The 14603-nt window shown below is 37.3% G+C and overlaps 1 protein-coding gene across 5 annotated transcripts in view; it reads left to right on the top strand.

The window, feature by feature from the left end:
- The window catches only part of dgkh (diacylglycerol kinase, eta), an 81730-nt gene that overhangs the window by 15186 nt on the left and 51941 nt on the right, over positions 1-14603 (top strand). For 3 of the 5 annotated variants that reach the window (XM_058786966.1, XM_058786965.1, XM_058786967.1), the window contains 3 exons: positions 11094-11204; positions 11623-11769; positions 13655-13735. In XM_058786966.1, the coding sequence (XP_058642949.1) occupies positions 11094-11204; positions 11623-11769; positions 13655-13735 (339 nt within the window). The remainder of the gene's footprint in view (positions 1-11093; positions 11205-11622; positions 11770-13654; positions 13736-14603) is intronic. The other 2 variants (XM_058786968.1, XM_058786971.1) reach the window with 1 other exon arrangement.

The following is a 14603-nucleotide window of genomic DNA, read 5'->3' on the forward strand; positions in this document are numbered from 1 at the left end:
GGCTAAAGTTTTTTTTTTTAATGACTAATTATTTATTTATATTTTAGTAAATAATATTTACTAAATTTGTTGCAGAAATTATGGCTGCTTTCTATCTTTATATTAAATAGTGTGATACTAGGTACACTGAAAAAAAATGATTCATTGAATTTACAAGTTAAGTGGTTGCAATCAATTTATTTTAGCTACATTTAATTGAACAAATTTAGTTGACTAACTTTCAACCTTTTTTTATTTAAATGTAGCTAAAATAAATTGTTTGCAAGCTCTTACCTTAAAAAAAAATGAGTACCATTTTTTTCAGTGTAGTCATATGGGCCTATATCAGCGTTTTATCTGCCATCAAAAAGATCATATTAGTCAAACACTATTATTTTGGCAATTGTGTTTATTGATTCTAATGGCACAGAAATTACACACTTCACTTTTAAAGTGGTGAAATGCATAAAAACACACGTGTTCATGCTTGAGTGTTGATGTGATATGGGTCAGCAGAACATCAGTCATCTCCGGTCACTTGTACATCTCTGCATTCGCTCTAAAATGTATATTCATTAAAGTCCCTGCGGTGGAGAAAGCGAGGCCTGCAATTATCCTGTCATGCCACAAGTTGTGTTGTTCCATTTCTGCCTCATTTAGTGATTTGCAGAGTTTTCTTTCAGCCTCCAGAAAATAAGCTCTAGAGGTCATTGTGATGAAGGGCAGTACAGCACAATACAGACCATTAATGTAATTCAAGCTAATTCTGCCCTCTTTACAGTTCTATGAATTGACATAAAGGAGAACATTTTCCAGTACTTATTAAAGGAATAATTCACAACAAATGTGAATTTAATTTCTCTTCGGCTGAAGAAAGAAAGAACAATACATCTTGTATTTCATTTCATTTTTGGGTGAGCAGCTACTCCTTTAACCCCTTAACTGTCACCCCCCATTTTTGAACATATACATGAAAGTGCACTCGCCAAACTTAAACTCTTATAATTCATGAATGCTTTGGAATACAGACATAAAGTTGGACTCCTTTTAGAAGACAATCAGCAGATTACTGCAAAAGTGGAATTATTTTAAAATATGAAAGATATTGTCCAAGACACTGAAATACACCTCAAAGAAATAACAGAGAAGCGTTCAGATTTGAAGCAAGCTATCACAGAAAGGCATCAGGTGTCCTAACCAATTCTGTGATAAAAGCTATTTCTTCCATGTATAGTAAATTAGAGTTGGAGTTTCTGTGGCATCACCTTGGGTAACGTCAACTAAAGTGAAATTATATTGGTACTTCTCTATATTAGTATATACATTTGTTCTGATTGGCTGTAATTGTGTCATGCAGCGGTTTCGCTCTCAGACTTGCTTATTGCTGGTGTATCATCTACTTAGTTTGATCCAGTTAGAAAACAGCTACCATCTTTAGCACTTTTCCTTCACTGGCCTTGAAAAGATGCTGAAGAAGCAAACGTGTTCGTGGCCTTGAATTATTCGACTTGTAGATGGTTGGAGGGGTTACTCAGTTCATTTGAAGCCCCACTGAAAGAACACATGTTGCTGAAAGCGTCTTTTTACAAGGTCAATGCACCCTGCAAGAGAGGTGAAGTGTTTCTCCTCCAGCACTAACCCAGATGCTCTTCAGAGTCAGGAAGACAACACAATGCCATTCACTTAGAGGCCGATCAGCATTTAATAAATAATAATACAGTAAATGCAGATATTTATTATTAAATCTTAAAACATGACCTTAAATTTTATTTAGCTGAATAAATAATTGGATGTTTCTTTACCTACAGGCACTTTTATATCACAGGGGTTGGCAAAAATTTCAACTTTTCACTCAAATGTTCTTAAATAAAATCCATGATGTAGACAAAATGTGAAATAAACATAGGCCATTTCAATATTTGTAAATAATGACTTAAAATTACAACTGTCTAACAGTTCTACCACATTTCTACCACAACCAACAATTTCAACACAAAAAACAAAAAAAACGCCTTAGATGACATATACATACAGTGGGGCAAAAAAGTATTTAGTCAGCCACCAATTGTGCAAGTTCTCCCACTTAAAAAGATGAGAGAGGCCTGTAATTTTCATCATAGGTATACCTCAACTATGAGAGACAAAATGAGAAAGAAAAAAAAAAATCCAGAAAATCACATTGTAGGATTTTTAAAGAATTTATTTGCAAATTATGGTGTAAAATAAGTATTTGGTCAATAACAAAATTTCATCTCAATACTTTGTTATACACCCTTTGTTGGCAATGACAGAGGTCAAACGTTTTCTGTAAGTCTTCACAAGGTTTTCACACACTGTTGCTGGTATTTTGGCCCATTCCTCCATGCAGACCTCCTCTAGAGCAGTAATGTTTTGGGGCTGTCGCTGGGCAACACAGACTTTCAAGATTTTCAATGGGGTTGAGATCTGGAGACTGGCTAGGCCACTCCAGGACCTTGAAATGCTTCTTACAAAGCCACTCCTTCGTTGCCCGGGCGGTGTGTTTGGGATCATTGTCATGCTGAAAGACCCAGCCACGTTTCATCTTCAATGCCCTTGCTGATGGAAGGAGGTTTTCACTCAAAATCTCACGATACATGGCCCCATTCATTCTTTCGTTTACACGGATCAGTCGTTCTGGTCCCTTTGCAGAAAAACAGCCCCAAAGCATGATGTTTCCACCCCCATGCTTCACAGTAGGTATGGTGTTCTTTGGATGCAACTCAGCATTCTTTCTCCTCCAAACACAACAAGTTGAGTTTTTACCAAAAAGTTCTATTTTGGTTTCATCTGATTCTTCCAATCCTCTTCTGGATCATCCAAATGCTCTCTAGCAAACTTCAGACGGGCCCGGACATGTACTGGCTTAAGCAGGGGGACACGTCTGGCACTGCAGGATTTGAGTCCCTGGCGGCGCAGTGTGTTACTGATGGTAGCCTTTGTTACTTTGGTCCCAGCTCTCTGCAGGTCATTCACTAGGTCCCCCCGTGTGGTTCTGGGATTTTTGCTCACAGTTCTTGTGATCATTTTGACCCCACGGGGTGAGATCTTGCGTGGATCTTGTATGTCTTCCATTTTCTAATAATTGCTCCCACAGTTGATTTCTTCACACCAAGCTGCTTACCTATTGCAGATTCAGTCTTCCCAGCCTGGTGCAGGTCTACAATTCTGTTTCTGGTGTCCTTTGACAGCTCTTTGGTCTTGGCCATGGTGGAGTTTGGAGTTGGACTGTTTGAGGTTGTGGACAGGTGTCTTTTATACTGATAACGAGTTCAAACAGATGGCATTAATACAGGTAACGAGTGGAGGACAGAGGAGCCTCTTAAAGAAGAAGTTACAGGTCTGTGAGAGCCAGAAATCTTGCTTGTTTGTAGGTGACCAAATACTTATTTTACCGAGGAATTTACCAATTAATTCTTTAAAAATCCTACAATGTGATTTTCTGGATTTTTTTTCTCATTTTGTCTCTCATAGTTGAGGTATACCTATGATGAAAATTACAGGCCTCTCTCATCTTTTTAAGTGGGAGAACTTGCACAATTGGTGGCTGACTAAATACTTTTTTGCCCCACTGTATATGTGTTCAAATCGATTAAATCAAGGTAAATATCACTTGTAAATAGAATATTTTCTTGTGTCCCATTTTCAATCAAGCTGTCATTTCATCAAATTCTGCAAAAAAAAGAAAGAAAATATAATTGAAATATGAAATGCTAACTGTAAAAATGATAATAAGCAAGACAAAAGAGACAGCCATTAAAAAAAGTGTTTTAAATATCATTTCCACTACAGTGTTTTTTGGAGAAGTTTATGGTGCCCTTACTGCCCTACAACTAAAACATTTTTTTGTTAATTTAAGTAAAGCTGAAATGAAATATAAATATTTCTTAAACTATATAAATAGTCAATGAATGTTTAAGTTGAAGTTCTGACATTACTGAAGCTAAAACTGAAATAAATAAATGAATAAATAGAAATGAATAACAAATTTAAAGAAACTGAAAAATATTTTCAAATTGAATTAAAAAAAAGACACACAAGAATTACACACAACATTTTCAAAAAATTAAACTGTAATTAAAATGAAAACTGAAAAAATATTAATACTACAGTAGTATATAAATAATATTAAAATAGCACTGTCAAAAAATGCCCAAAAAGGTTAGTTTCCAGTAGAGTTTATTTAATTTCTGGGGTTTGCAGCAAACCTGCTTTCTCACACTGCACTGGCAAGCTCTGCCCCTGGTGTGTGTGTGTGTGTGTGTGTGCGCGTGTTTTTGTGACAAATGAGGACATAAATTTGTATAATGACAAGGGTATGACATAGGTATTACAAGGAGAAGGTGACTTTTCAGGACATTACCCCATGTCCCCACTTTTCAAAACGCTTATAAATCACACAGCATGGAGTGTATTGAAAATCTGAAATAGCACAAAGTTTCCTGTAAGGGGTAGGGTTAGGTGTAGGGTTGGTGTAGGGCGATAGCACATACAGTTTGTACAGTATAAAAACCATTACGCCTATGGGATGTCTCCACTTTTCACAAAAACAAACATTTGTGTGTGTGTGTCTTGTTCAAACTCTGTAGACATGTGCCAGAGAGCAAAGCACTGAGGCTGGATATCCTCACTCACAGGATGTCCATCTGTTATATCACTCACTTTCTGAAGAAACACTGGTGGTGTCCTCTCAGAAGAGAAGCAGCCATCATTGTTTGAGCTTCTGTTGTGTGAGTCTGGTGTGGTGTGTGGTTACAGTGAATCGTGCTTGAGTTGCTTACTGGTGTCTGGTGTAACCGTGTGTGTGTGTGAGAGAGAGAGAATGTGTGTCGGTGATGTTGAGAGAGGTGTGGGTGTACAGTGTACCGCAGTGGGGTTAGTCATGTATGTCTGGCACTGAGCCGTTCTCCCTCTTACAGTTTCGTGAAGAAACAGTCTATTAATAGATCACTTCTTATCCCACTTGGCAACAGGAAGGGAACTGAAGACAAGAAAAAGGAACTATACTGGCCAAAAAGACACAAACAAAAGAGGAACATTAAAGCATTAACCTTTTCATTTACTCACTGTATGCAGAACAGACACCCAACAAATGTACACTACCAATCAAACATTTGGGGTTGGTATAATTTTTGGAATGAAAGACGTCTTGAATTCTCAGCAAAGCTACATTTATTTGATAACAAATACAGCAAATATTGAGAAATATTATTACAATTTAAAACAACTGTTTTCTAACTTAATATTTTAAAATGTAATTTATTCCTGTGACGGCAAACTGTATTTTCAGCATCATTACTCCAGTCTTCAGTGTCACATGACCCTTCAGAAATCAGTCTAATATGATGATTTGTGGCTCAAGAAACATTTCTTATTTTATCAATGTTGAAAACTAATTAAAAAATATTATTTGTGTGGAAACTGTGATATATATGTATTTTCCAGCATTGTTTGATGATTAGAAAGTTAAAAAGAATGCCATTTATCTGAAATAGACTTTTTTTGTATAATTTTGCTAAAAATATTAATTTCTTTAAAAAGTCTTACTGACCCCGAACTTTGGAACAGTAGTGTAGTTATTGTGATTGTATGGTGATTTAAATTTTCCCCCTCCCTTTCAAAAAAAAAAAAGTACACTAAGCATTACTGATATGGCTAGAGACATAGAAAGGAAAAGCAGTCATCTTTGCATTTACATTCATATTCTTGGCATGCCTTGCTTACAGAAGTGACTTATGAGAAAAGTGGCTCTAAATTAAATTAAATCCATCTGATGTGACATCTTGAGTGAGTGGAATCCATATTCAGCATAAAAAAACTAGCTGAAGTGGTGTCTTAAAGGGACAGTTCGGCCAGAAATGAGCATGCTGTCATGAGTTACTCCCAAAACCTGTATCACTCTTTCTGGAACACAAAAGAAGACTCTTTTCTATAATGAAAGTTAATGGTGATCCTCTGATGTTTGGACTTTAAAAAAACTTGGCTGTCTATTCAGTAGAAATGTAAAAATAATAATAATAATAATAATTGGTGCTCTGTACACAGCAGTTTGATCTGTAGTTTTAACTAAATTTACACAAAATGATGTGTTTTGTGTCATCCAGTGGAAATTTACCGACAGATAAATGGGGATATCTGGGTGAAGGTAGAAAGGAGAAAGAAGCTGCATTCAAGTCCACCTTTGAAGTTCATATGCATGAGTTCAAAAGTTGTCATTTTGACAGCAGGTGCATTCAAATAACTTTGGTGGAAGCATGCTTTTTTCACTGACACAACTCGGAAACTCAGAACTTAAAGAAAATCCAGAGTTTCCCCATTATAATTATGACTACATAATGATGTTCATTCAACTCATAAATATAATCTTTCCAACATGACTTGTACACGTTAATCATTTACATATATTAGCAACATTGTAACAATAAAAAGCAAACCTATTCTGTAAATCACTAAAACTTACTGTTAACTGAAAATATAAAAACAACTATAAAAATAAAATGTGACCTGAAAATGTAAAAATTTAAGCTAAATCAAAAAAGCTAAATGCTATGTATATATATATATAAAAAAATACTAAAATAGCACTAATCTCCGTAATTTATTCCACCAGTCTATGAGTAACTCATGTATTATGGCTGAGAGCTGTTTATTAAACAGACTTGATGAATTGCGAAACTTTTAGTGAATTAATCTGATTAATGTACCTATTAAATGGCATTTAAACAGTTTCACACCCCACCTACACTGCAAGCGATTCAACATGGCATGACAAAACAAGTACACTTCCATTATAATCAGCACACTTACTCTCAGTCTATACAGCTATGTTCATTAATTATAATAGGAACGCTATAGGTTACCACGTCACTCACATGCAGTGCAGACACGACTTAATTTCTGAGGGGGGAGGGTGGGGGGGTTGAATATCCATTAGACCCCACAGAAGTTAGTTTTTCCGCTGTTTCGTCCATTTATCGTTAAGTGTCACGCAGGTATATTTAGTGAAGGCAGAGCGAGTTCAGTGTTTTGTAGCCAAGCAGAGGGGGTGTTTTAACAGCGACGTAGTGTCACCGAGTGCGCTGGCGGATGGATTCACTGTTTAAGTTGACACAGCTGTGCACCAGGATGTCAGATCGAACCCTGCGTCTCTGTTTGTAATTCTCCCCTCAGAGAGCATATTTCCTCTGCTATAAATAGCCGTCCTCCCATATATGCCTGTGGATTTGTGTTTGTTTTTTTTTTCTTCCATGTTCCTGCTATATTTGTAGATGAATGGACAGGAAGGAGCGTGACTGCTCGCAGGTCTATGGCCCTTGTTTATAGTCAGTTGGGGCTGGGATGATGTGAAATGACAGTGTAGTCAAGGCAACCGGGCTGGCAGGATGACCCTCAGTGTTGGCCCCCATCTCTCTCCGGCTGCCTTCCTCTCGCCCCAACATCTCAGAGACCTCCGGCCCGTGCAGGGATGAAACCGCATGCGCTGCCTTTGAAAACTACATCGGGTTGTCTGGAGTGTCACTTTCACAGGAGACTATCCGGCTCTGCAAAATTGATGATCTTGAGGAAAGTTTCGCTTAGAAGGTTTAAAGATGGATAATCTTCAAAATAAAGGTTCCAAAAGGGATTTTTCATAGTGATGCTGTAGAAGAATTGTTTCTGGTTCGCCAAAGAACTTTTCAGTGAACTGTTCTTAAAAGAACCATTTTCTTTTTATTATGTAGATCTTTAGAATATTTTAAAGAACCATTTTTCACTATAAATTTCCATGTTAAAGGCCCTTCATGGAACCAAAGATGCCAATAAAAACCTTTATTTTTAAGAGTGTAGAAATACAGGTTCCAAAAGGGGTTTAGAAGAATTAGAGAGAATAATTATTTTGGGATCTTCAACGAAACTTTCAGTGAAGTTACAGTTATTGAACAGTTGTTAAAAGAACCATTTTTTTTCTGTGTGAAGAACATTTTGAAAAAAACAAAACAACTTTTTTTTACTCTACACACCTAAAAATAAGTTCTTTATTGCAATTATGGTTCCATGAAGAATCTTTACCTCTTTCCCCACCAGCATTTTTTAAGAAGTTGACAGTGAACGCCAGCATTTATTGTTAATTTTATCACTTGCAAATTTCATGGCCACAAAAATATTTTGTGTATGAATATCTGAACACACAATATGTGAAAAGGAAGAACAAAGCAGCTACTTTTAAACTAAACAAACTGTTTTTTAGCGTCATGCATCAATGCTTGAATATTTTGTTCATAAAAAAAGCAACGTTTTGAACAAAAAGCTGAGAAAATTGCATTTTTGTTAAAGGCCCTGTTTACACTAGTGCGTTTTCGCTTTAAAACGGCATTTTAAAATGACAACGCTCCTCGTCTACACTGGCGTTTTCATTGTGTTTCAGAAATGTTCTCCGTCCACACTACACAACCAAAAATGCATGTCACGTGACCATTCATGCAGGTACAACAGTGGGCATGATGTTATTGTTTACACAATTGTCAAGGATACGCAGAGTGAATGTGGGCAGCCATGCCATCGTTTTCAAAAGTCTCCGCTTTGGTCCGTTTACACTGAAACGAAACCCCGGAGTTTTCAAACTAAAATGGGGTCTGCAGTGTTTTCGAAAGTCTCCGTTTTTGAGGGTCGAAAACGGTGGAATAGTGTAAACGATTATGTAAAATTATGCATTTTAAAACAAAAACGCACTAGTGTAAACGTAGCCTAAGACTACGTACAGATCAGATTCAGAATGATGAACAAAACGTAGATCGAGTAGACTGTGTCCATCAGTGCCCTCAAACCTTACTCCCTTAGCTCTTCGTGGGTTCGACATTTAATTCGGTAATGCTAGGCAGTTTTGATTTATATGCTGTTGAATGTTTGATGACCGCTTTAGCTTACATGTGTGCAAGCACATTCGATCGCTTGTTTCTGCTTCTTCTTTGCTTGCCTTTGGATCCGGAGATTCTGTACTATTTCAGAAGATGTGTAATAGCTGTAAAATCTGTAATCTGTAAAAAGTTGTTTTAAAAATGTATGTTTTAAAAACCGTTCACTGAAAAGTTCTTAGGGGAATCCAAAATAGTTGTCTATGGCATCACTGTGAAAACCCCTTCTGGCTTCTTTATATTTAAGAGTGCATAGAACGTTTTGTGCAGTGGAAGGGTTTCATGGATGTTAAAGGTTCTTCATGGAGCCTTTTTGCCTATAAAGATCTCAGGTTTGAGATCTTTTGCCTTTCCTTTCGTGGCTTCCGTGAGTTCACGTTTGCCAAGGGGACGGTGGCACTCTGCAGAACAGGATCTTTTGAGTAATAGGCTTCCTTTCTTGTGTGCCTTTTGCCTTGTCTTTCCCCTCCCAAGCATGAAATTGGTGTTGAAGCGCACTTGATCTTGGCAAGGCTTCCTGTTCCTTCCTCTGGCAGGGCAGACCCACACTGTGCACATGTCCCCGTGGACGTCCAGAGCTGATATCGAGTTTCAAATTCTGCTTCCTTTACGCTTATGTCAAGTCTCACATGCCCCCTCTTTGTTTGGTACATTATAACATTGTTTACATAGTTAGGATATAATTGGATGGTGTGTATGCAGGAACAGCTCATATTTAAGGTTATAATTTAGCTTACGTGACTAGCTAGTTGGACAGAGGATTATTTTATTGCCCTGTCTGTTTCATGTCACTCAGTCAGCTCTGGTACGAATATATTCACAGGAAATGGCAAAAAAGGAGAAAACTTTTCCATCAGACAGAGGAACTTGCCTTTGATTCGTCAGTGTCAATGAAACGTTCATACTGCTTTTACCCTTTTCACCACAGACTTTGATTCTTTTCCCAAACCCGAAGCTAACAAAGCACATGAATATTGGGTCAGGTAGTCCCAAATACCTAAATATTGGGTTATTAGGTTGAACTATTTTTAGTTCGATGTTTTGGTTTTGAATGAAATTGTAAGGCCAGGAAAGTACTCATCCAAATAGCACTCTTCTCATAAGCGCAAAGCAGAAATGTACAATTGATTTCAACAGTGTTGGGTGTTAGCATGTTGCTACGCTAACACAGTACAGACAAATATTGGGTCAAATACTCTCATATTCCCAAATACTGGTCAGTTTTTATTTTTGTGACTGAACTATTTTTAGTGCTATGTTCTAAGATCGCATAATCATACTATGATACATAATCACGATTAATCACATCCAAAAGAAAAGTTTGTGTTTACATAATATATGTGTGTACACACATACATGTATATATTCAAGAAATGTATATATACTTTATATATATATATATATATATATATATATATATATATATGTAATGTAAATATCTAATGTAAATATATCAAAACGTAATTTTGATTAGTAATATGCATTGCTAAGGACTTAATTTCGACAACTTTAAAGGTGATTTTCTCAATATTTAGATTTTTTGCACCCTCAGATTCCAGATTTTCAAATAGTTGTATCTTGGCCAAATATTGTCCTATTGCCCTATACATCAATGGAAAGCTTTCAGATGATGTATAAATCTCAGTTTAGAAAAATTTACCCTTATGACTGGTTTTGTGGTCCAGGGTCACATATATATATATATATATATATATATATATATATATATATATATATATATATATATTCATCATATTTATGTGAGATTTATGTTATATATAAATATAAGTATTTATTACATATATTTCTTAAATAAATAAATATATATATATATATTATATATATATATATATATATATATATATATATATACATATAAATACAGTAGACACACATAGTTTATGTAAACACAAACTTTTATTTTGCAATTAATTGTTTTGACATCCCTAAATAAAATATATTTTGTAATCAGTGTTGTCTAGGTGTTGTTGTTTTATTTTTGTTTTTTTTTACTGAGCATTCTGGCATTGAAGGATACTGCCTGGATATAATGCTACCTTCGATAGTAGCCGTAATGAGGTGTCTTAGCTCTGGAACAATAAAACATGTACAGAGCTAATCTATTCATCACTACTAGTGATTCTGTGTTGTGTGTAAATGCTTAAATGGTTCCTGACTTCTTGGTCTACCTCTCTCTTTCTGCAGACGAGCGTGAAGGAAGGGCTGCTTCTGAAACAGACAAGCTCGTTCCAGCGTTGGAAAAAGCGTTATTTCAAATTGCGGGGACGGACGCTCTACTATGCCAAGGATGCCAAGGTGAGCTATTCTTTCATTATATCCTGATACAGATTCTACACCCTCACTACACTGTAAAAAATTCCAAATCTTTTAATTGCTGCCTTAAAAACAGTAAACCATTGCACTTGTTAATTTTATTTAATTGCTGATAAAGAAAATCCAGTTGTGTTCAAAAACATTTTTTATAATGATGCTAACATTTTTTACAGTGTAAAGTAAGCCCCGTACAATAAGCCCCCTGTAAGCTCTACAGAGTGATCTAAGGTAAGGGGGGTAAAAAAAACTTGCTTGACCATGGTTCCTCCCAGGACCTGAGTTACTGGGCATGCCTGTGCTGAGAGGGGCTGAAGAGCTGCACATGGGCACCTGCATAGCACCTTCTGCCATGCCTGTAACGTCACTGTGTGTGTGTGTGTGTGTGGTTGCACTATGGCAGGCGGGTGGCGTTTTGGCCCGCTGGCAGTATCGGGTCTCTCGTAGCCGCGTGTGCTGGAGGATGCTTTCCGTCTGCTGGACCGGTGCCCGCCGTCCGCCGCCCGCTCTTGGAGCCAGTGGATCGGAGGAAGGCTTGGTGGCGATTCGGGTCAGCAACAGCGGCGACCCCCTCTTTATCTCTCTAGCCTTCATCAATGACATTGCTGACCGCCCATCACCCTGCTGGCATTGTTCGGGATGCCCGTTCTCCTCATTGGACAACCGAAGCAGCATCACGTCATTTCCGCGTCTGCTTGTCTGTTTAAGCATCTGAAGAGGAGAGTCCTGGAGACATGCCTTGTATGTCATTGTCCATGTCTGAGGGGAGATGTTTTACCCACGAGCCTTGCATTGAGTGTGTTTGCCTCCATTCATATGTTCTCTGCCCATCATATGGTTACGGATGGCATTCAGGCGTTGGGTCCGTGGTCTGATCTGAATCAGGAGAGAAAGAGTGGATTTAGTCTAAAAAATCGGCAGTTCATAGCTATGCAGCTGCCATGACGCAAGCTAGCACTTCCTGCATAGCTCCTGAATGACATGGAGTGGCACTAGCGCATGGCGGCAGAGAGCTGGGAGTTACGACACAGACCTCACAGGCAGAAACGAGGTGGCTGATCGCACTGCTGTGCTCAGATGAGGGGGTTTTGTTTGCATTGGCATGGCACCCGGGTCTGTGACAGACTCATGCTGTAGAGCGGCCAAGCCTGCAGATCATAAATAGGATGTCACACTGTTTACACTGCCTGAGTATGCAACCATCATTTACTCAAATATCTGCCAATCACCACCCAAAACACTGGGCCTTCACTGATTGAAACTGAAACTTGATGGAAAGGTCTCAGGAAGCCTGGAAATACTTATTTTATCCTTCAAATGCGCATCTTGTTTTGGAATTCATACATGAACCTGATTATACATAGGGCTGGGTGGTATGATTTTTTGTGTTGCCACAATAGACGTGATAACAGGCGTTTGTATATATATATATATATACATATTTGAGGTCAATGGCATGATGCTCTTTTTCATTTTTATTTTGGCCAGACAAAAAAGTAGTCTCATTAAAATAAGATGAATTTATCAATAAATGCAGAAGTATGCAGGACAAAAACTTTAAAGTGATACGATAGAGTGGACGCATGTTTTAATCAAATAAATGCTGCTTTGGTAAACATAAGACATCTTACCAAACTTTTGAACGGTAGTGTACACTCACATGTATTCAAGGAAAATATGTTATTAATTTTCACTTGATTAATTGATTTAAATATTTTTTGAAAATGATTTAAATGTTTCTAAATATTTCTTAGAACTTGCCATTGACTATTTTAAAGCTCTTTTGAATGTGGCTCATCCAATCGGAAATTACAGTAAAAAGTGATTTTTACATAATGTAAAGAAGTTTTTAAACTGAATAATCGTTGGGTTTGCATCCATCAAGGAGAAAATGTGATGAAGTGCCTGTATTATCTAAAAACAGTAAGCCAAATGAAATACATTTCCATGATGATATACACCATTTCCGTTGCAAATGACTCATAATAATATAATATGTAATAATATGTTTGCTCATACTCCCCAGCCCTAATTATCACTGCAGAAAATGACATTGTTACATCCTTGACAAATGTTTAGTCAACAGTAGTTTCTAAGATCCTGGCTCTCCTGATAGAGGTTTTCACTGCTCACTGAAGGTGGTGTGTGGCGTTATTATTATCTCAGGCCTTCAGTTCCTGATCTCTGCACTGATGGAGGAGGTCATAACACACCCAGCTGTCTGCGATCCATCTTAAACTCATATAGCATACACGCATGGTAGTGCATAGGATAAGCAGTAGCTCAGTAAGCTCATTTCCGTGTCATTCCAGTAGAACAGTATTTAGTATCACTGTGCATAAGATTTTTGTTTATGAGCGTAAGTTAAAAATCTGTTGCGTTACTAAGATCGTCAATGTTTACTGTTCTCCTCCTGTTTCTCCTCCTGTTGACAGTCTCTTATTTTCGATGAGGTGGATCTTTCAGATGCCAGTGTTGCCGAATCAAGCACAAAGAATGTCAACAACAGTTTCACGGTAAGCAGCCATTTCCATGCTTTAAGTCAACACTGGTGAATATCCACAATATACCACGAATAGACAACACGTTAGATGTGTAACATTGACTTTTAGTCTGCCAGATACTACAGGATCATGCAGTTCTCATAGCAACAAGTCAGTTCCACAAGTGTCGAGGTGAAGTGTCATTTTTGCACCGGGGCTGACTAGGCTTGACGCAGTAGTCGGTGTTACTGGTGTTACATGTTGTTCGTCCATTCACTGATTGCATAACTTGCCCCCACTGCCATTTTTTTTTAATGGAAAGTAAAACTATTTAGTTCAGTTGGATAACGGACCCTACAATTATGTACTGAAAGCTGAGATTTCACTTATCACATGAACAGAGTAAGAAGACAAGACTGTCAAGATGATGGTGGAGGATTTGGTGTCAAAGCGATCCGCAAAAGTGTGTATTTGGCAATATTTCTTTGATTTGACTATTTAGTTTGTTTTTTGTTAAAAATAATAATTCACCAAAAACTGGCTTGTACTGTAGTACTGGCTTGAAACAGGATTGCAAGATTTTTATAACTCTACACTTTATTGTGATAGTCCACTTTAGACATTCTACTAACTATAAGTAACTTTGCTCCTACGTGTCAACTAATTCTCATTGATTTGCAACTACATGTCTACTAACTCTCAGAGTAGACTGTTAGGTTAGGTTAGGTTTAGGGTTAATAGAATAAGTTGACATATACTTGCAAAGTTTCTGATAGTCAGTATGTTGTATGTTGTGGACCCATCAAAATAAAGTGTTAGCAGATATTAAGCAGACAGTCTACTAATACTCTAATGACTGCTGGTTGTCATGTAAAGTGCAAAGTTACTTACTGTTAGTAGA

Source organism: Onychostoma macrolepis, chromosome 09 (assembly GCF_012432095.1).
Source record: "Onychostoma macrolepis isolate SWU-2019 chromosome 09, ASM1243209v1, whole genome shotgun sequence".
Classification (NCBI taxonomy): domain Eukaryota; kingdom Metazoa; phylum Chordata; class Actinopteri; order Cypriniformes; family Cyprinidae; genus Onychostoma; species Onychostoma macrolepis.